The 16,392-nt window shown below is 50.5% G+C and overlaps 1 protein-coding gene across 1 annotated transcript in view; it reads right to left on the bottom strand.

Annotated features, from left to right (window-relative positions):
• Positions 1 to 16,392, bottom strand: part of pkd1b (polycystic kidney disease 1b) — a 472,814-nt gene that overhangs the window by 65,314 nt on the left and 391,108 nt on the right. Inside the window, exons 32-33 of the mRNA XM_059949028.1 lie at positions 3,869 to 4,063; positions 1,530 to 1,684 (exon numbers count right to left, since the gene is read on the bottom strand). Coding sequence (XP_059805011.1) covers positions 1,530 to 1,684; positions 3,869 to 4,063 — 350 coding nt within the window. The remainder of the gene's footprint in view (positions 1 to 1,529; positions 1,685 to 3,868; positions 4,064 to 16,392) is intronic.

Raw genomic sequence — 16,392 nt, forward strand, 5'->3', positions numbered from 1 at the left:
GCTTGTTCTAATCAAACTATGATAATTTTGCTTGATTGTCTTGTGACTTTCTAAATGTCCTGTCTCTTTAATAATGAAATCCAGCATTTTCCCAATGAAAATGGCCTGAAGTTTCCTGATTCTGTGTCTCTCCGTTCTTCTTTGGTGGTGTTACATCTGCTGTTTTTCAGTGCCCTAGGAGCTCTCCAGAACCACTGGCCTGACTCCCCACAGGAGATATAGTGGCTGTCAACCCACATCCGAAGTGATGGTGCCCAAACCCACAGCCGTTTCCTTTCCTGTGTTACGACTGCAGTGACCGTGCTACCAGCAATGCCCTGAGAAGCCGTATCTGACCAGCTGGAGGAGAAGCACGTGCAGTGCTGGCACACAACTAGGTCAGCTTGAGTAGCTGTGTCTGCGAGGGTTGATGGAAAGGGAGGAGAAGCACTCACCTACTTCCTGTAAGTATGGTTTTGTATATCCTGTGCATTAACACTTCACATTCATCCTACAGCCATGGTTTTATCGACAAAAGCGCATATGGCACTGGAGCTGTGCTTAGCTATGCAATCAGTAGATCGGGGGCTACTAGGAGAAGATATTGTTACCAAGCCTCACTGACTGAGGTTTACTAACGAGGAAGTCAAGGTTTCAGTTGCAGAGACAGGTACAGAGGCCAAGGTCTTGGAGGATGATGGTAGGTTTGGAAGGGATCGTGTTAAACGTCAATGAACAGCAGCTTGATGCACGTGCTCCTGTTATGTAGGTGGTCCAGAGTAGACTGAGGAGCCATAGTGCAACCTGCTCTCTGAAGATTTACTCATTATAATCATTCTACACTTTTAAATCTCTGCATTCTGTTACTGTCTACCCTCAATGCACTGTTGTAATGAAATCTGCATGGACAACAAGCTTTTCACTCTACGTCAATACATGGTGTTGTCCTGTTGTGGTGCTCGACAAACTGAGGTGGATCCAGGTCTTCTGAGGCAGGAAATAAGTAACGGCAAAACCAATTCTCTAAGCACTTCATTTGGCTTACTCTCATACTATACAGTTTTTTTTCTTTTTATAACCACTTTAACCATTTAACCATTTAATCTTTTAACCATTCTTTTGCTGGTTCCAAAACATCTCCCAACCCTCTGGCCTACCACTAAACATCATACAAGTGAATACAACCAAATGACCCTCTAACTCTGTTCAAATTGAGCCCACTCTGATGAGTGGAAGAGTTCTCATGCTACTGTCTGTATATAGAATGAGTTCAGTTATTTAAAATGTACCACGATACATGGCATGTACTTGATTGGGATTAATTTTGCTCAGAGAAGAATGTATGGGATTGAGAAATCTGGGACTGAGGAAGAAGATTGGCCATGACCTTATTGAATGGTGGATCAGACACAAGGGACAACAGGACCCATCCTGCCTCTGCTTTTGTTCTGATCAAAGCTGAGGAGCCAACTAGTGCAAAGAACAAGATAGCACAAGTTATTTAGAGTCAAACATGTAATCCAGTTCTTGGAATGATGTAAATCACTGACCTCGGAGTAACACCAGTGTTGGTTGCATGTGGATTCTTGCCAACTATTGACTGCTGAATAGCAGCTCGCAGAAGCCGTGCATTGGTGTTTTCAGAGCATCCCTGATAGTTGATGATGAGCACTACCAGCAGGAAGAGCATGTGCACAATACAGTTCTAGAGAGAAAGGAATCCCAGTCTGATCACATCAAGTAAAAACATTCCTGGCCCTTCCCTATTAATCCGTCCAAGGCCTTGCCTCTCTTTCTCCAGATCATATCCATGCTACTGCATCTGCCCTAACTCCATGCCTTCCTTCCATTCAGCTTGCCCCTATATTCCGGAGCTGTGCTTCATTCCTCCTGCCTTCAAAATTCACCTGGAAGACTCCTTCTACAGCCCGTCCTCTTTATAACTGTCTGAATTTTTTTCTGCCTCACTGCTTTGCAAATGCCATGTAATTCTCAGTTACTCCTGGACTTTAGCTAGGTCTTGGATATGGTTAATAGATACCGCCAATGATTAAATAAGATCAGCGGTAGCAGGTTGGGATATAAAGTTCCTAGACTTATCTGGGGTATGAGCAGAATTGTTGTATCTGACTCAAGAATAAAGGAAGAGGATGCAGCCCTTCAGTTCTTAATGTAAACATCTTGGACCCTAACCTCAAATATCAGCTTGGCTCTGTATCCCAAAATGCCTAATAAAACAAAACATCAATTTCAGTTTTCAAGTTCTTAATTGACTCATAATATTTTCTTTGGGCAAGACTGCTTGCAATTTTCTCTTAAGGCTACCCCTACAAGAGAAAATAAGAACGTAAGAAAGAGGAGCAGAATGTCGGCCATTCAGCTCACCGCGTCTCCTCTGTCAATGAATTGTAATGAGTGACCTTTTGCTTCAGCACCACCTTCTGCAGCAACTCCTTATCTCTACATTTCTTTAATATCAAAAATTCTATCAATCTTGATCTTCAAAATGCTCAGTGACTGAGCCTCCACAGTTCTTTGATAGATAATTCCAAAGATTTACTATCCTCTGCGAGAAGAAATTTCTTTTCATCTCTGTCTTGAATGGCCAACTCTTTAATTTTCAGAATGTGACATTTGCTTCTGGACACCCCAGTTATCATCTCTTCATTTAACCTGCCTTGTAAGACTATGATCACCTTTCCTTCTTCTACACTCTAGAATTTAGGTTTCATCTCTTCTCTTGCAACAATAAGCCATTCCATTCGTCAATGTGGTGAATCTCTCTTAGATTCCTCCTATAAGAATGTCCTTCCTCCACGGAGGAACTCAGACCTATAAACAATATTCTAGGTGGGAGCCCTATATAATATTTATCGTATTATTGAAACCCTGTTGCATTGAATCCTAATCACTTATTGTACCTGCACACCAGCTTCAGGTGATTTTTATACACTGCCTGTCAAGCCCTTTTGACGTTTCACCATTTAAAACAATCTACCTCTTGAATAAAATTGCCTCAGTTTTCCACACAATCTGCTGCGTTTTCATCTCTTCATTTAGGCACTTTCTGATTTGCCCACACAGGAGGAATTAGTTTGGTAAGAAAGAGCAGCAGGGACAAGCAGGGGTAAAAAGCCCTTCAATATCAGAGTTGATCTTCTACCTCAATGTTACTCTTTTTCCTATCTTTATAAACTTATACATTTAGCATCCCAAATACTATTGTTATCTGGAATACATCCAGTAGATTTTGTACCAATGTTATCCTATTGTGAAAGGGGACATCTCTTTTTCCCTTTATGAGTGAGTGAGTGAGTGTGTCAGAGAGAGAGGGAGAGGGAGAGAGAGAGAGAGAGAGAGAGCGCTAGCTCGCCTGTGGTATGCAGAACTCGGGTGAATGATTAGTGAGTGAATGAGTGTGAGTTAGAGAGAGAGAGAGAGAGGGAGAGGGAGAAAGAGAGGGAGAGGGAGAAAGAGAGAGAGAGAGAGCACTAGCTCGCCTGTGGTATGCAGAACTGTCGGGTGAATGATTAGTTTTTGTTGTACTGCAGATCTTGGTCGTTCTTGGGGGGGCCTTACTATTACATACTTGGTGGGTGGAGAGTGCTGAGGCTTTTTTGCGGAAGTGGGTGGGGGTGGGAGAGGGTCATTGTTTTGCTATTGCTTGTGCATGGAAGAGGGCCCGGGGGGAGGGGGGCTTTAGGGTTCTAACGTTTTAACTGTCACTCACACTTTGGGGCACTCCTCTGTTTTTGTGGATGTCTGTAAAGAACAAGAATATCAGGATGTATATTGCATACATTTCTTTGATATTTTTAAAACTACTGAACTATTAAACATCTCAATCAGTTGAGGTTATACTATTAAGAATGAACTGCAAATCTTGTACCTTCATCAGTGTGTACAATACTCTCACTTTTCGCGCCTCTTCTTTGGCTTGAAGGAGACTGTAACCATATGGAGCGCGAACTTTACTGATTCTTTCGGAAGTTTTCTTAATCAAGGGTTCTTCAACCAGTTTATCATCCTCATCAGGGTCAACTGGCTTGGTAATGAGAGCAAGGATCAGAGCTTCACACAACACCTGCATGAGTTTCAATAACAGGATATCAAATCAATTCCATTCCTTTTTCAGCACTGAGTTCACAGGTTACAACATCCAACTCTCTACAACGTAGGATCTCCTTCCAAACTTCACCTACTTCCTCTTCAAATATCATACAGTTTCTAACATATTTTCCGAGATTAATATTCTTATCCTGGGAAGAGCTGGTTCAAATGCAACTATTTTTTTCCTTATGTTGGGAATAAGCACACAAAGAAAAGAATGGCAAAGATGCAACAAACCAAACTGTGCAATGGGACGGGGCAGGGTATTGTGGAATGGGACGGGGCAGAGTATTGTAGAATGGGACGGGGCAGAGTATTGTGCAATGGGGTGGTGCAGAGTATTGTGGAATGGGACGGTGCAGAGTATTGTGGAATGGGGTGGCGCAGAGTATTGTGGAATGGGACGGGGCAGAGTATTGTGGAATGGGACGATGCAGAGTATTGTGGAATGGGACGGGGCAGAATATTGTGCAATGGGGTGGTGCAGAGTATTGTGGAATGGGACGGTGCAGAGTATTGTGGAATGGGACGGTGCAGAGTATTGTGGAATGGGGTGGTGCAGAGTATTGTGGAATGGGGTGGGGCAGAGTATTGTGGAATGGGGTGGGGCAGAGTATTGTGGAATGGGACGGGGCAGAGTATTGTGGAATGGGACGGGGCAGAGTATTGTAGAATGGGACGGGGCAGAGTATTGTGGAATGGGACGGGGCAGAGTATTGTGGAATGGGACGGGGCAGAGTATTGTGCAATGGGATGGGTAGAGTATTGTGGAATGGGGTGGGGCAGTGTATTGCGGAATGGGGTGGGGCAGAGTATTGTGGAATGGGGTGGAGCAGAGTATTGTGGAATGGGGTGGAGCAGAGTATTGTGGAATGGGGTGGAGCAGAGTATTGTGGAAAGGGACGGGGCAGAGTATTGTGGAAAGGGACGGGGCAGAGTATTGTGGAAAGGGACGGGGCAGAGTATTGTGGAAAGGGACGGGGCAGAGTATTGTGGAAAGGGACGGGGCAGAGTATTGTGGAATGGGACGGGACAGAGTATTGTGGAATGGGATGGGACAGACTATTGTGGAATGGGACGGGGCAGAGTATTGTGGAATGGGACGGAGCAGAGTATTGTGGAATGGGACGGGGCAGAGTATTGTGGAATGGGACGGGGCAGAGTATTGTGGAATGGGACGGGGCAGAGTATTGTGGAATGGGACGGAGCAGAGTATTGTGGAATGGGACGGGGCAGAGTATTGTGGAATGGGACGGGGCAGAGTATTGTGGAATGGGACGGGGCAGAGTATTGTGGAATGGGGTGGGGCAGAGTATTGTGGAATGGGGTGGAGCAGAGTATTGTGGAATGGGGTGGAGCAGAGTATTGTGGAATGGGACGGGGCAGAGTATTGTGGAATGGGACGGGGCAGAGTATTGTGGAATGGGGTGGAGCAGAGTATTGTGGAATGGGACGGGGCAGTGTATTGTGGAATGGGATGATGCAGAGTATTGTGGAATGGGGTGGAGCAGAGTATTGTGGAATGGGACGGGGCAGTGTATTGTGGAATGGGGTGGGGCAGAGTATTGTGGAATGGGGTGGAGCAGAGTATTGTGGAATGGGGTGGAGCAGAGTACTGTGGAATGGGACGAGGCAGAGTATTGTGGAATGGGACGTGGCAGAGTATTGTGGAATGGGGTGGAGCAGAGTATTGTGGAATAGGGTGGAGCAGAGTATTGTGGAATGGGACGGGGCAGAGTATTACAGATTGGGGTGGGGCAGAGTATTGTGGAATGGGGTGGGGCAGAGTATTGTGGAATGGGGTGGGGCAGAGTATTGTGGAATGGGGTGGGGCAGAGTATTGTGGAATGGGACGGGTCAGAGTATTGTGGAATGGGACGGCTCAGAGTATTGTGGAATGGGATGATGCAGAGTACTGTGGAATGGGGTGGGGCAGAGTATTGTGGAATGGGGTGGTGCAGAGTACTGTGGAATGGGATGGGTGTGGAGTGCTGTTGAATGGGACGGGGCAGAGAATTGTGGAATGGGACGGGGCAGAGAATTGGGGAATGGGATGATGCAGAGTATTGTGGAATGGGGTGGTGCAGTGTATTGTGGAATGGGGTGGTGCAGTGTATTGTGGAATGGGGTGGGGCAGTGTATTGCAGATTGGGGTGGGGCAGTGTATTGGGTCAGAGTATTGCGGAATGGGATGTTGCAGATTATTGCGGAATGGGGTGGTGCAGAGTATTGCGGAATGGGACGGGGCAGAGTATTGTGGAATGGGATGATGCAGAGTATTGTGGAATGGGACGGGGCAGAGTATTGTGGAATGGGATGATGCAGATTATTGCGGAATGGGGTGGTGCAGATTATTGCGGAATGGGGTGGTGCAGATTATTGTGGAATGGGACGGGGCAGAGTATTGTGGAATGGGATGATGCAGAGTATTGTGGAATGGGGTGGGGCAGTGTATTGCAGATTGGGGTGGGGCAGTGTATTGTGGAATGGAGTGGGGCAGAGTATTGTGGAATGGGGTGGTGCAGAGTATTGTGGAATGGGGTGGGGCAGAATATTGTGGAATGGGGTGGGGCAGTGTATTACGGATTGGGGTGGGGCAGAGTATTGTGGAATGGAGTGGGGCAGAGTTTTGTGGAATGGGGTGGTGCAGAGTATTGTGGAATGGGGTGGGGCAGAATATTGTGGAATGGGGTGGGGCAGTGTATTATGGATTGGGGTGGGGCAGAGTATAGTGGAATGGGACGGGGCAGAGTATTGTGGAATGGGGTAGTGCAGAGTATTGTGCAATGGGACGGGGCACGGTATTGTGCAATGGGACGGGGCAGAGTATTGTGTAATGGGACGGGGCAGAGTATTGTGCAATGGGACGGGGCAGAGTACTGTGCAATGGGCTGGTGCAGAGTATTGTGCAATGGGGTGGTGCAGAGTATTGTGCAATGGGACAGGACAGAGTATTGTGCAATGGGGTGGTGCAGAGTATTCTGCAATGGGATGGGGCAGAGTATGGTGGAATGGGACGGGGCAGAGTACTGTGCAATGGGACGGGGCAGAGTACTGTGCAATGGGGTGGTGCAGAGTATTGTGCAATGGGGTGGTGCAGAGTATTGTGGAATGGGGTGGTGCAGAGTATTGTGGAATCGGGTGGTGCAGAGTCTTGTGCAATGGGACGGGGCCGAGTATTCTGCAATGGGACGGGGCCAAGTATTGTGCAATGGGACGGGGCCGAGTATTGCGGAATGGGGTGGGGTAGAGTATTGTAGAATGGGACGGGGCAGAGTAATGTAGAATGGGACGGGGCAGAGTATGGTGCAATGGGATGGGGCAGAGTATGGTGGAATGGGATGGGCAGAGTATGGTGGAATGGGATGGGCAGAGTATGGTGGAATGGGGTGGGGCACAGTATTGTGCAATGGGATGATGCAGAGTATTGTGCAATGGGACGGGGCACAGTATTGTGCAATGGGACGGGGCACAGTATTGAGTAATGGGACGGGGCACAGTATTGTGGAATGGGACGGGGCAGAGTATTGTGCAATGGGACGAGGCAGAGTATAGCGCAAAGGGATGATGCAGAGTATTGTGGAATGGGATGGGGGGAGTATGGTGGAATGGGGTGGGGCAGAGTATTGTGCAATGGGATGATGCAGAGTATTGTGGAATGGGATGATGCAGAGTATTGTGCAATGGGACGGGGCACAGTATTGTGCAATGGGAAGGGGCACAGTATTGTGTAATGGGACGGGGCACAGTATTGTGGAGTGGGACGGGGCAGAGCATTGTGCAATGGGACGGGGAAGAATATTGTGGAATGGGGTGGTGCAGTGTATTGTGGAATGGGGTGGTGCAGTGTACTGTGCAATGGGGTGGTGCAGAGTACTGTGCAATGGGGTGGTGCAGAGTATTGCGCAATGGGACGGGACAGAGTATTGTGGAATGGGGTGGGGTAGAGTATTGCGGAATGGGTTGGGGCAGTGTATTGGGGAATGGGGTGGGGCAGAGTATTGTGCAATGGGATGTTGCAGAGTATTGTGGAATGAGGTTGTCCAGAGTATTGTGGAATGAGGTGGTGCAGAGTATTGTGGAATGGGACGGGACAGAGTATGGTGGAATGGGACGGGGCAGAATATGGTGGAATGGGACGGGGCAGAGTATGGTGGAATGGGTGGGGCAGAGTATTCTGCAATGGGATGATGCAGAGTATTGTGCAATGGGATGATGCAGAGTATTGTGGAATGGGAGGATGCAGAGTATTGTGCAATGGGACGGGGCACAGTATTGTGCAATGGGACGGGGCACAGTATTGTGCAATGGGACGGGGCAGAGTATTCTGCAATGGGACGGGGCAGAGTTTTGTGCAATGGGACGGGGCAGAGTATTGTGCAATGGGACGGGGCAGAGTTTTGTGCAATGGGACGGGGCAGAGTATTGTGGAATGGGATGGGGAGAGTATGGTGGAATGGGGTGGGGCAGAGTATTGTGCAATGGGATGATGCAGTGTATTGCGGAATGGGATGGGGCAGAGTATTGTGCAATGGGACGGGGTAGAGTATTGTGGAATGGGGTGGGGCAGTGTATTGCAGAATGGGGTGGGTCAGTGTATTGTGGACTGGGGTGGGGCAGAGTATTGTGCAATGGGATGATGCAGAGTATTGTGGAATGGGATGATGCAGAGTATTGTGGAATGGGGTGGTGCAGTGTATTGTGGAATGGGACGGGGCCGAGTATTGTGGAATGGGACGCGGCACAGTATTGTGGAATGAGACGGGGCAGAGTATTGTGCAATGGGACGCGGCAGAGTATTGTGGAATGGGACGGGGCAGAGTATGGTGGAATGGGATGGGGCAGAGTATGCTGGAATGAGGTGGGGCAGAGTATTTTGCAATGGGATGATGCAGAGTATTGTGCAATGGGACGGGGCACAGTATTGTGCAATGGGACAGGGCACAGTATTGTGGAATGGGACGGGGCAGAGTATGGTGGAATGGGACGGGGCAGAGTATGGTGGAATGGGACGGGGCAGAGAATGGTGGAATGGGATGGGGCAGAGTATAGTGCAATGGGACGGGGCAGAGTATTGTGGAATGGGGTGGTGCAGTGTATTGTGCAATGGGCCGGGGCACAGTATAGTGCAATGGGATGGGGCAGAGAATTGTGGAATGGGGTGGTGCAGTGTACTGTGGAATGGGACGGGTCCGAGTATTGTGGAATGGGACGCGGCACAGTATTGTGGAATGAGACGGGGCAGAGTATTGTGCAATGGGACGCGGCAGAGTATTGTGGAATGGGACGGGGCAGAGTATGGTGGAATGGGATAGGGCAGAGTATGCTGGAATGGGGTGGGGCAGAGTATTTTGCAATGGGATGATGCAGAGTATTGTGCAATGGGACGGGGCACAGTATTGTGTAATGGGATGGGGCACAGTATTGTGGAATGGGACGGGGCAGAGATTGTGCAATGGGACGGGGCAGAGTATACTGGAATGGGGTGGTGCAGTGTATTGTGGAATGGGATGGGGCAGAATATTGTGCAATGGGATGGGGCAGAATATTGTGCAATGGGATGGGAAGAGTATTGTGGAATGTGGTGGGGCAGTGTATTGCGGAATGGGGTGGGGCAGTGTATTGTGGACTGGGGTGGGGCAGAGTATTGTGGAATGGGACGATGCAGAGTATTGTGGAATGGGGTGGTGCAGTGTATTGTGGAATGGGATGGGGCAGAATATTGTGCAATGGGATGGGGCAGAATATTGTGCAATGGGATGGGTAGAGTATTGTGGAATGTGGTGGGGCAGTGTATTGCGGAATGCGGTGGGGCAGTGTATTGTGGACTGGGGTGGGGCAGAGTATTGTGGAATGGGACGATGCAGAGTATTGTGGAATGGGATGATGCAGAGTATTGTGGAATGGGAAGGGGTAGAGTATTGTGCAATGGGACGGGGTAGAGTATTGTGCAAAGGGACGGGGCATAGTATTCTGCAATGGGACGGGGCACAGTATTGTGCAATGGGACGGGGCACAGTATTGTGCAATGCGACGGGGCACAGTATTGTGGATGGGACGGGGTAGAGTATTGTGCAATGGGACGGGGCAGAGTACTGTGCAATGGGGTGGGGCAGAGTACTGTGCAATGGGGTGGTGCAGAGTATTGTGCAATGGGACGGGGCACAGTATTGTGCAATGGGACAGGGCACAGTATTGTGGAATGGGACGGGGCAGAGTATGGTGGAATGGGACGGGGCAGAGTATGGTGGAATGGGACGGGGCAGAGAATGGTGGAATGGGATGGGGCAGAGTATAGTGCAATGGGACGGGGCAGAGTATTGTGGAATGGGGTGGTGCAGTGTATTGTGCAATGGGCCGGGGCACAGTATAGTGCAATGGGATGGGGCAGAGAATTGTGGAATGGGGTGGTGCAGTGTACTGTGGAATGGGACGGGTCCGAGTATTGTGGAATGGGACGCGGCACAGTATTGTGGAATGAGACGGGGCAGAGTATTGTGCAATGGGACGCGGCAGAGTATTGTGGAATGGGACGGGGCAGAGTATGGTGGAATGGGATAGGGCAGAGTATGCTGGAATGGGGTGGGGCAGAGTATTTTGCAATGGGATGATGCAGAGTATTGTGCAATGGGACGGGGCACAGTATTGTGTAATGGGATGGGGCACAGTATTGTGGAATGGGACGGGGCAGAGATTGTGCAATGGGACGGGGCAGAGTATACTGGAATGGGGTGGTGCAGTGTATTGTGGAATGGGATGGGGCAGAATATTGTGCAATGGGATGGGGCAGAATATTGTGCAATGGGATGGGAAGAGTATTGTGGAATGTGGTGGGGCAGTGTATTGCGGAATGGGGTGGGGCAGTGTATTGTGGACTGGGGTGGGGCAGAGTATTGTGGAATGGGACGATGCAGAGTATTGTGGAATGGGGTGGTGCAGTGTATTGTGGAATGGGATGGGGCAGAATATTGTGCAATGGGATGGGGCAGAATATTGTGCAATGGGATGGGTAGAGTATTGTGGAATGTGGTGGGGCAGTGTATTGCGGAATGCGGTGGGGCAGTGTATTGTGGACTGGGGTGGGGCAGAGTATTGTGGAATGGGACGATGCAGAGTATTGTGGAATGGGATGATGCAGAGTATTGTGGAATGGGAAGGGGTAGAGTATTGTGCAATGGGACGGGGTAGAGTATTGTGCAAAGGGACGGGGCATAGTATTCTGCAATGGGACGGGGCACAGTATTGTGCAATGGGACGGGGCACAGTATTGTGCAATGCGACGGGGCACAGTATTGTGGATGGGACGGGGTAGAGTATTGTGCAATGGGACGGGGCAGAGTACTGTGCAATGGGGTGGGGCAGAGTACTGTGCAATGGGGTGGTGCAGAGTATTGTGCAATGGGGTGGTGCAGAGTATTGTGGAATGGGGTGGTGCAGAGTATTGTGGAATCGGGTGGTGCAGAGTCTTGTGCAATGGGACGGGGCCGAGTATTCTGCAATGGGACGGGGCCAAGTATTGTGCAATGGGACGGGGCCGAGTATTGCGGAATGGGGTGGGGTAGAGTATTGCGAAATGGGGTGGGGCCGTGTATTGGGGAATGGGATGGGGCAGTGTATTGTGCAATGGGATGTTGCAGAGTATTGTGCAACGGGATGATGCAGAGTATTGTGGAATGAGGTGGTGCAGAGTATTGTGGAATGGGACGGGGCAGAGTATGGTGCAATGGGATGGGGCAGAGTATGGTGGAATGGGATGGGCAGAGTATGGTGGAATGGGGTGGGGCACAGTATTGTGCAATGGGATGATGCAGAGTATTGTGCAATGGGACGGGGCACAGTACTGTGTAATGGGACGGGGCACAGTACTGTGTAATGGGATGGGGCACAGTATTGTGTAATGGGACGGGGCAGAGTATTGTGCAATGGGACGGGGCAGAGTATTGTGGAATGGGGTGGTGCAGAGTATTGTGGAAAGGGGTGGGACAGAGTTTTGTGCAATGGGACGGGGCAGAGTATAGTGCAAAGGGATGATGCAGAGTATTATGGAATGGGATGGGGTGAGTATGGTGGAATGGGGTGGGGCAGAGTATTGTGCAATGGGATGATGCAGAGTATTGTGGAATGGGATGATGCAGAGTATTGTGCAATGGGACGGGGCACAGTATTGTGTAATGGGAAGGGGCACAGTATTGTGGAATGGGACGGGGCAGAGCATTGTGCAATGGGACGGGGAAGAATATTGTGAAATGGGGTGATGCAGTGTATTGTGGAATGGGGTGGTGCAGTGCACTGTGCAATGGGGTGGTGCAGAGTACTGTGCAATGGGGTGGTGCAGAGTATTGCGCAATGGGACGGGACAGAGTATTGTGGAATGGGGTGGGGTAGAGTATTGCGGAATGGGTTGGGGCAGTGTATTGGGGAATGGGGTGGGGCAGAGTATTGTGCAATGGGATGATGCAGAGTATTGTGGAATGAGGTTGTCCAGAGTATTGTGGAATGAGGTGGTGCAGGGTATTGTGGAATGGGACGGGACAGAGTATGGTGGAATGGGATGGGGCAGAGTTTTGTGCAATGGGATGATACAGAGTATAGTGCAATGGGATGATGCAGATTATTATGGAATGGGATGGGGAGAGTATGGTGGAATGGGTTGGGGCAGAGTATTGTGTAATGGGACGGGGCAGAGTATTGTGCAATGGGATGATGTAGAGTATTGTGGAATGGGATGATCCAGAGTATTGTGCAATGGGACGGGGCAGAGTATTGTGCAATGGGACGGGGCAGAGTATTGTGGAATGGGATGGGGCAGAGTTTTGTGCAATGGGAAGGGGCAGAGTATTGTGGAATGGGATGGGGAGAGTATGGTGGAATGGGGTGGGGCAGAGTATTGTGCAATGGGATGATGCAGAGTATTGTGCAATGGGATGATCCAGAGTATTGTGCAATGGGACAGGGCACAATATTGTGCAATGGGACGGGGCACAGTATTGTGCAATGGGACGGGGCACAGGATTGTGCAATGGGACGGGGCCGAGTTTTGTGCAATGGGACGGAGCCGAGTATAGTGCAATGGGACGGGGCAGAGTATTGTGGAATGGGGTTGGGCAGAATATGGTGGAATGGGGTGGGGCAGAGTATGGTGCAATGGGACGGGGCAGAGTATTGTGCAATTGTACAGGGCAGAGTATTGTGCAATGGGGTGGGGCAGAGTATTGTGGAATGGGATGGTGCAGAGTACTGTGCAATGGGGTGGTGCAGAGTACTGTGGAATGGGGTGGGGCAGAGTATGGTGGAATGGGGTGGGGCAGAGTATGGTGGAATGGGGTGGGGCAGAATATGGTGGAATGGGGTGGGGCAGAGTACGGTGGAATGGGGTGGGGCCAAGTATTGTGCAATGGGACGGGGCCGAGGATAGCGCAATGGGACGGGGCAGAGTATTGTGCAATGGGACGGGGGCAGAGTATTGTGGAATGGGATGATGCAGAGTATTGTGGAATGGGGTGGGGCAGAGTATTGTGGAATGGGGTGGGGCAGAGGATTGTGCAATGGGACGGGGCACAGTATTGTGCAATCGGACGGGGCACAGTATTGTGCAATGGGATGGGGCAGAGTTTTGTGCAATTGGACGGGGCCAAGTATAGTGCAATGGGACGATGCCGAGTATTGTGGAATGGGACGGGGCAGAATATGGTGGAATGGGGTGGCGCAGAGTATGGTGGAATGGGGTGGGGCAGAGTATTGTGCAATGGGACGGGGCAGAGTATTGTGCAAGGGGGTGGTGCAGAGTATTGTGTAATGGGGTGGTGCAGAGTACTGTGGAATGGGGTGGGGCAGAGTATGGTGGAATGGGGTGGGGCAGAGTATGGTGGAATGGGGTGAGGCAGAATATGGTGGAATGGGGTGGGGCAGAGTATGGTGGAAAGGGGTGGGGCAGAGTATTGTGCAATGGGACGGGGCATAGTATTGTGCAATGGGACGGGGCACAGTATTGTGCAATGGGACGGGGCACAGTATTGTGGATGGGACGGGGCACAGTATTGTGGAATGGGACGGGGCACAGTATTGTGTAATGGGACGGGGCACAGTATTGTGGAATGGGACGGGGCAGAGTATTGTGCAATGGGACGGGGCAGAGTATTGTGGAATGGGGTGGTGCAGAGTATTGTGGAAAGGGGTGTGGCAGAGTTTTGTGCAATGGGACTGTACGAGTATTTTGCAATCGGATGATGCAGAGTATTGTGGAATGGGACGGGGCACAGTATTGTGCTATGGGAAGGGGCACAGTATTGTGGAATGGGGTGGGGCAGAGTATTGTGGAATGGGGTGGAGCAGTGTATTGTGGAATGGGACGGGGCAGAGTATGGTGGAATGGGATGTGGCAGAGTATGGTGGAATGGGATGATCCAGAGTATTGTGCAATGCCACGGGGCACAGTATTGTGCAATGGGACGGGGCACAGTATTGTGCAATGGGACGGGGAACAGTATTGTGTAATGGGACGGGGCACAGTATTGTGCAATGGGAAGGGGCACAGTATTGTGCAATGGGACGGGGCACAGTATTGTGTAATGGGAAGGGGCACAGTATTGTGCAATGGGAAGGGGCACAGTATTGTGTAATGGGACGGGGCACAGTATTGTGGAGTGGGACGGGGCAGAGCATTGTGCAATGGGATGGGGAAGAATATTGTGGAATGGGGTGGTGCAGTGTATTGTGGAATGGGGTGGTGCAGTGTACTGTGCAATGGGGTGGTGCAGAGTACTGTGCAATGGGGTGGTGCAGAGTATTGCGCAATGGGACGGGACAGAGTATTGTGGAATGGGACGGGGCAGAGTATTGGGGAATGGGGTGCGGCAGAGTATTGTGCAATGGGATGATGCACAGTATTGTGGAATGAGGTTGTCCAGAGTATTGTGCAATGGGCTGGTGCAGAGTATTGTGCAATGGGACGGGGGCAGAGTATTGTGGAATGGGATGATGCAGAGTATTGTGGAATGGGGTGGGGCAGAGTATTGTGGAATGGGGTGGGGCAGAGGATTGTGCAATGGGACGGGGCACAGTATTGTGCAATCGGACGGGGCACAGTATTGTGCAATGGGATGGGGCAGAGTTTTGTGCAATTGGACGGGGCCAAGTATAGTGCAATGGGACGATGCCGAGTATTGTGGAATGGGACGGGGCAGAATATGGTGGAATGGGGTGGCGCAGAGTATGGTGGAATGGGGTGGGGCAGAGTATTGTGCAATGGGACGGGGCAGAGTATTGTGCAAGGGGGTGGTGCAGAGTATTGTGTAATGGGGTGGTGCAGAGTACTGTGGAATGGGGTGGGGCAGAGTATGGTGGAATGGGGTGGGGCAGAGTATGGTGGAATGGGGTGAGGCAGAATATGGTGGAATGGGGTGGGGCAGAGTATGGTGGAAAGGGGTGGGGCAGAGTATTGTGCAATGGGACGGGGCATAGTATTGTGCAATGGGACGGGGCACAGTATTGTGCAATGGGACGGGGCACAGTATTGTGGATGGGACGGGGCACAGTATTGTGGAATGGGACGGGGCACAGTATTGTGTAATGGGACGGGGCACAGTATTGTGGAATGGGACGGGGCAGAGTATTGTGCAATGGGACGGGGCAGAGTATTGTGGAATGGGGTGGTGCAGAGTATTGTGGAAAGGGGTGTGGCAGAGTTTTGTGCAATGGGACTGTACGAGTATTTTGCAATCGGATGATGCAGAGTATTGTGGAATGGGACGGGGCACAGTATTGTGCTATGGGAAGGGGCACAGTATTGTGGAATGGGGTGGGGCAGAGTATTGTGGAATGGGGTGGAGCAGTGTATTGTGGAATGGGACGGGGCAGAGTATGGTGGAATGGGATGTGGCAGAGTATGGTGGAATGGGATGATCCAGAGTATTGTGCAATGCCACGGGGCACAGTATTGTGCAATGGGACGGGGCACAGTATTGTGCAATGGGACGGGGAACAGTATTGTGTAATGGGACGGGGCACAGTATTGTGCAATGGGAAGGGGCACAGTATTGTGCAATGGGACGGGGCACAGTATTGTGTAATGGGAAGGGGCACAGTATTGTGCAATGGGAAGGGGCACAGTATTGTGTAATGGGACGGGGCACAGTATTGTGGAGTGGGACGGGGCAGAGCATTGTGCAATGGGATGGGGAAGAATATTGTGGAATGGGGTGGTGCAGTGTATTGTGGAATGGGGTGGTGCAGTGTACTGTGCAATGGGGTGGTGCAGAGTACTGTGCAATGGGGTGGTGCAGAGTATTGCGCAATGGGACGGGA

The sequence above is a fragment of the Hypanus sabinus genome, chromosome 23 (assembly GCF_030144855.1).
Source record: "Hypanus sabinus isolate sHypSab1 chromosome 23, sHypSab1.hap1, whole genome shotgun sequence".
Lineage (NCBI taxonomy): Eukaryota > Metazoa > Chordata > Chondrichthyes > Myliobatiformes > Dasyatidae > Hypanus > Hypanus sabinus.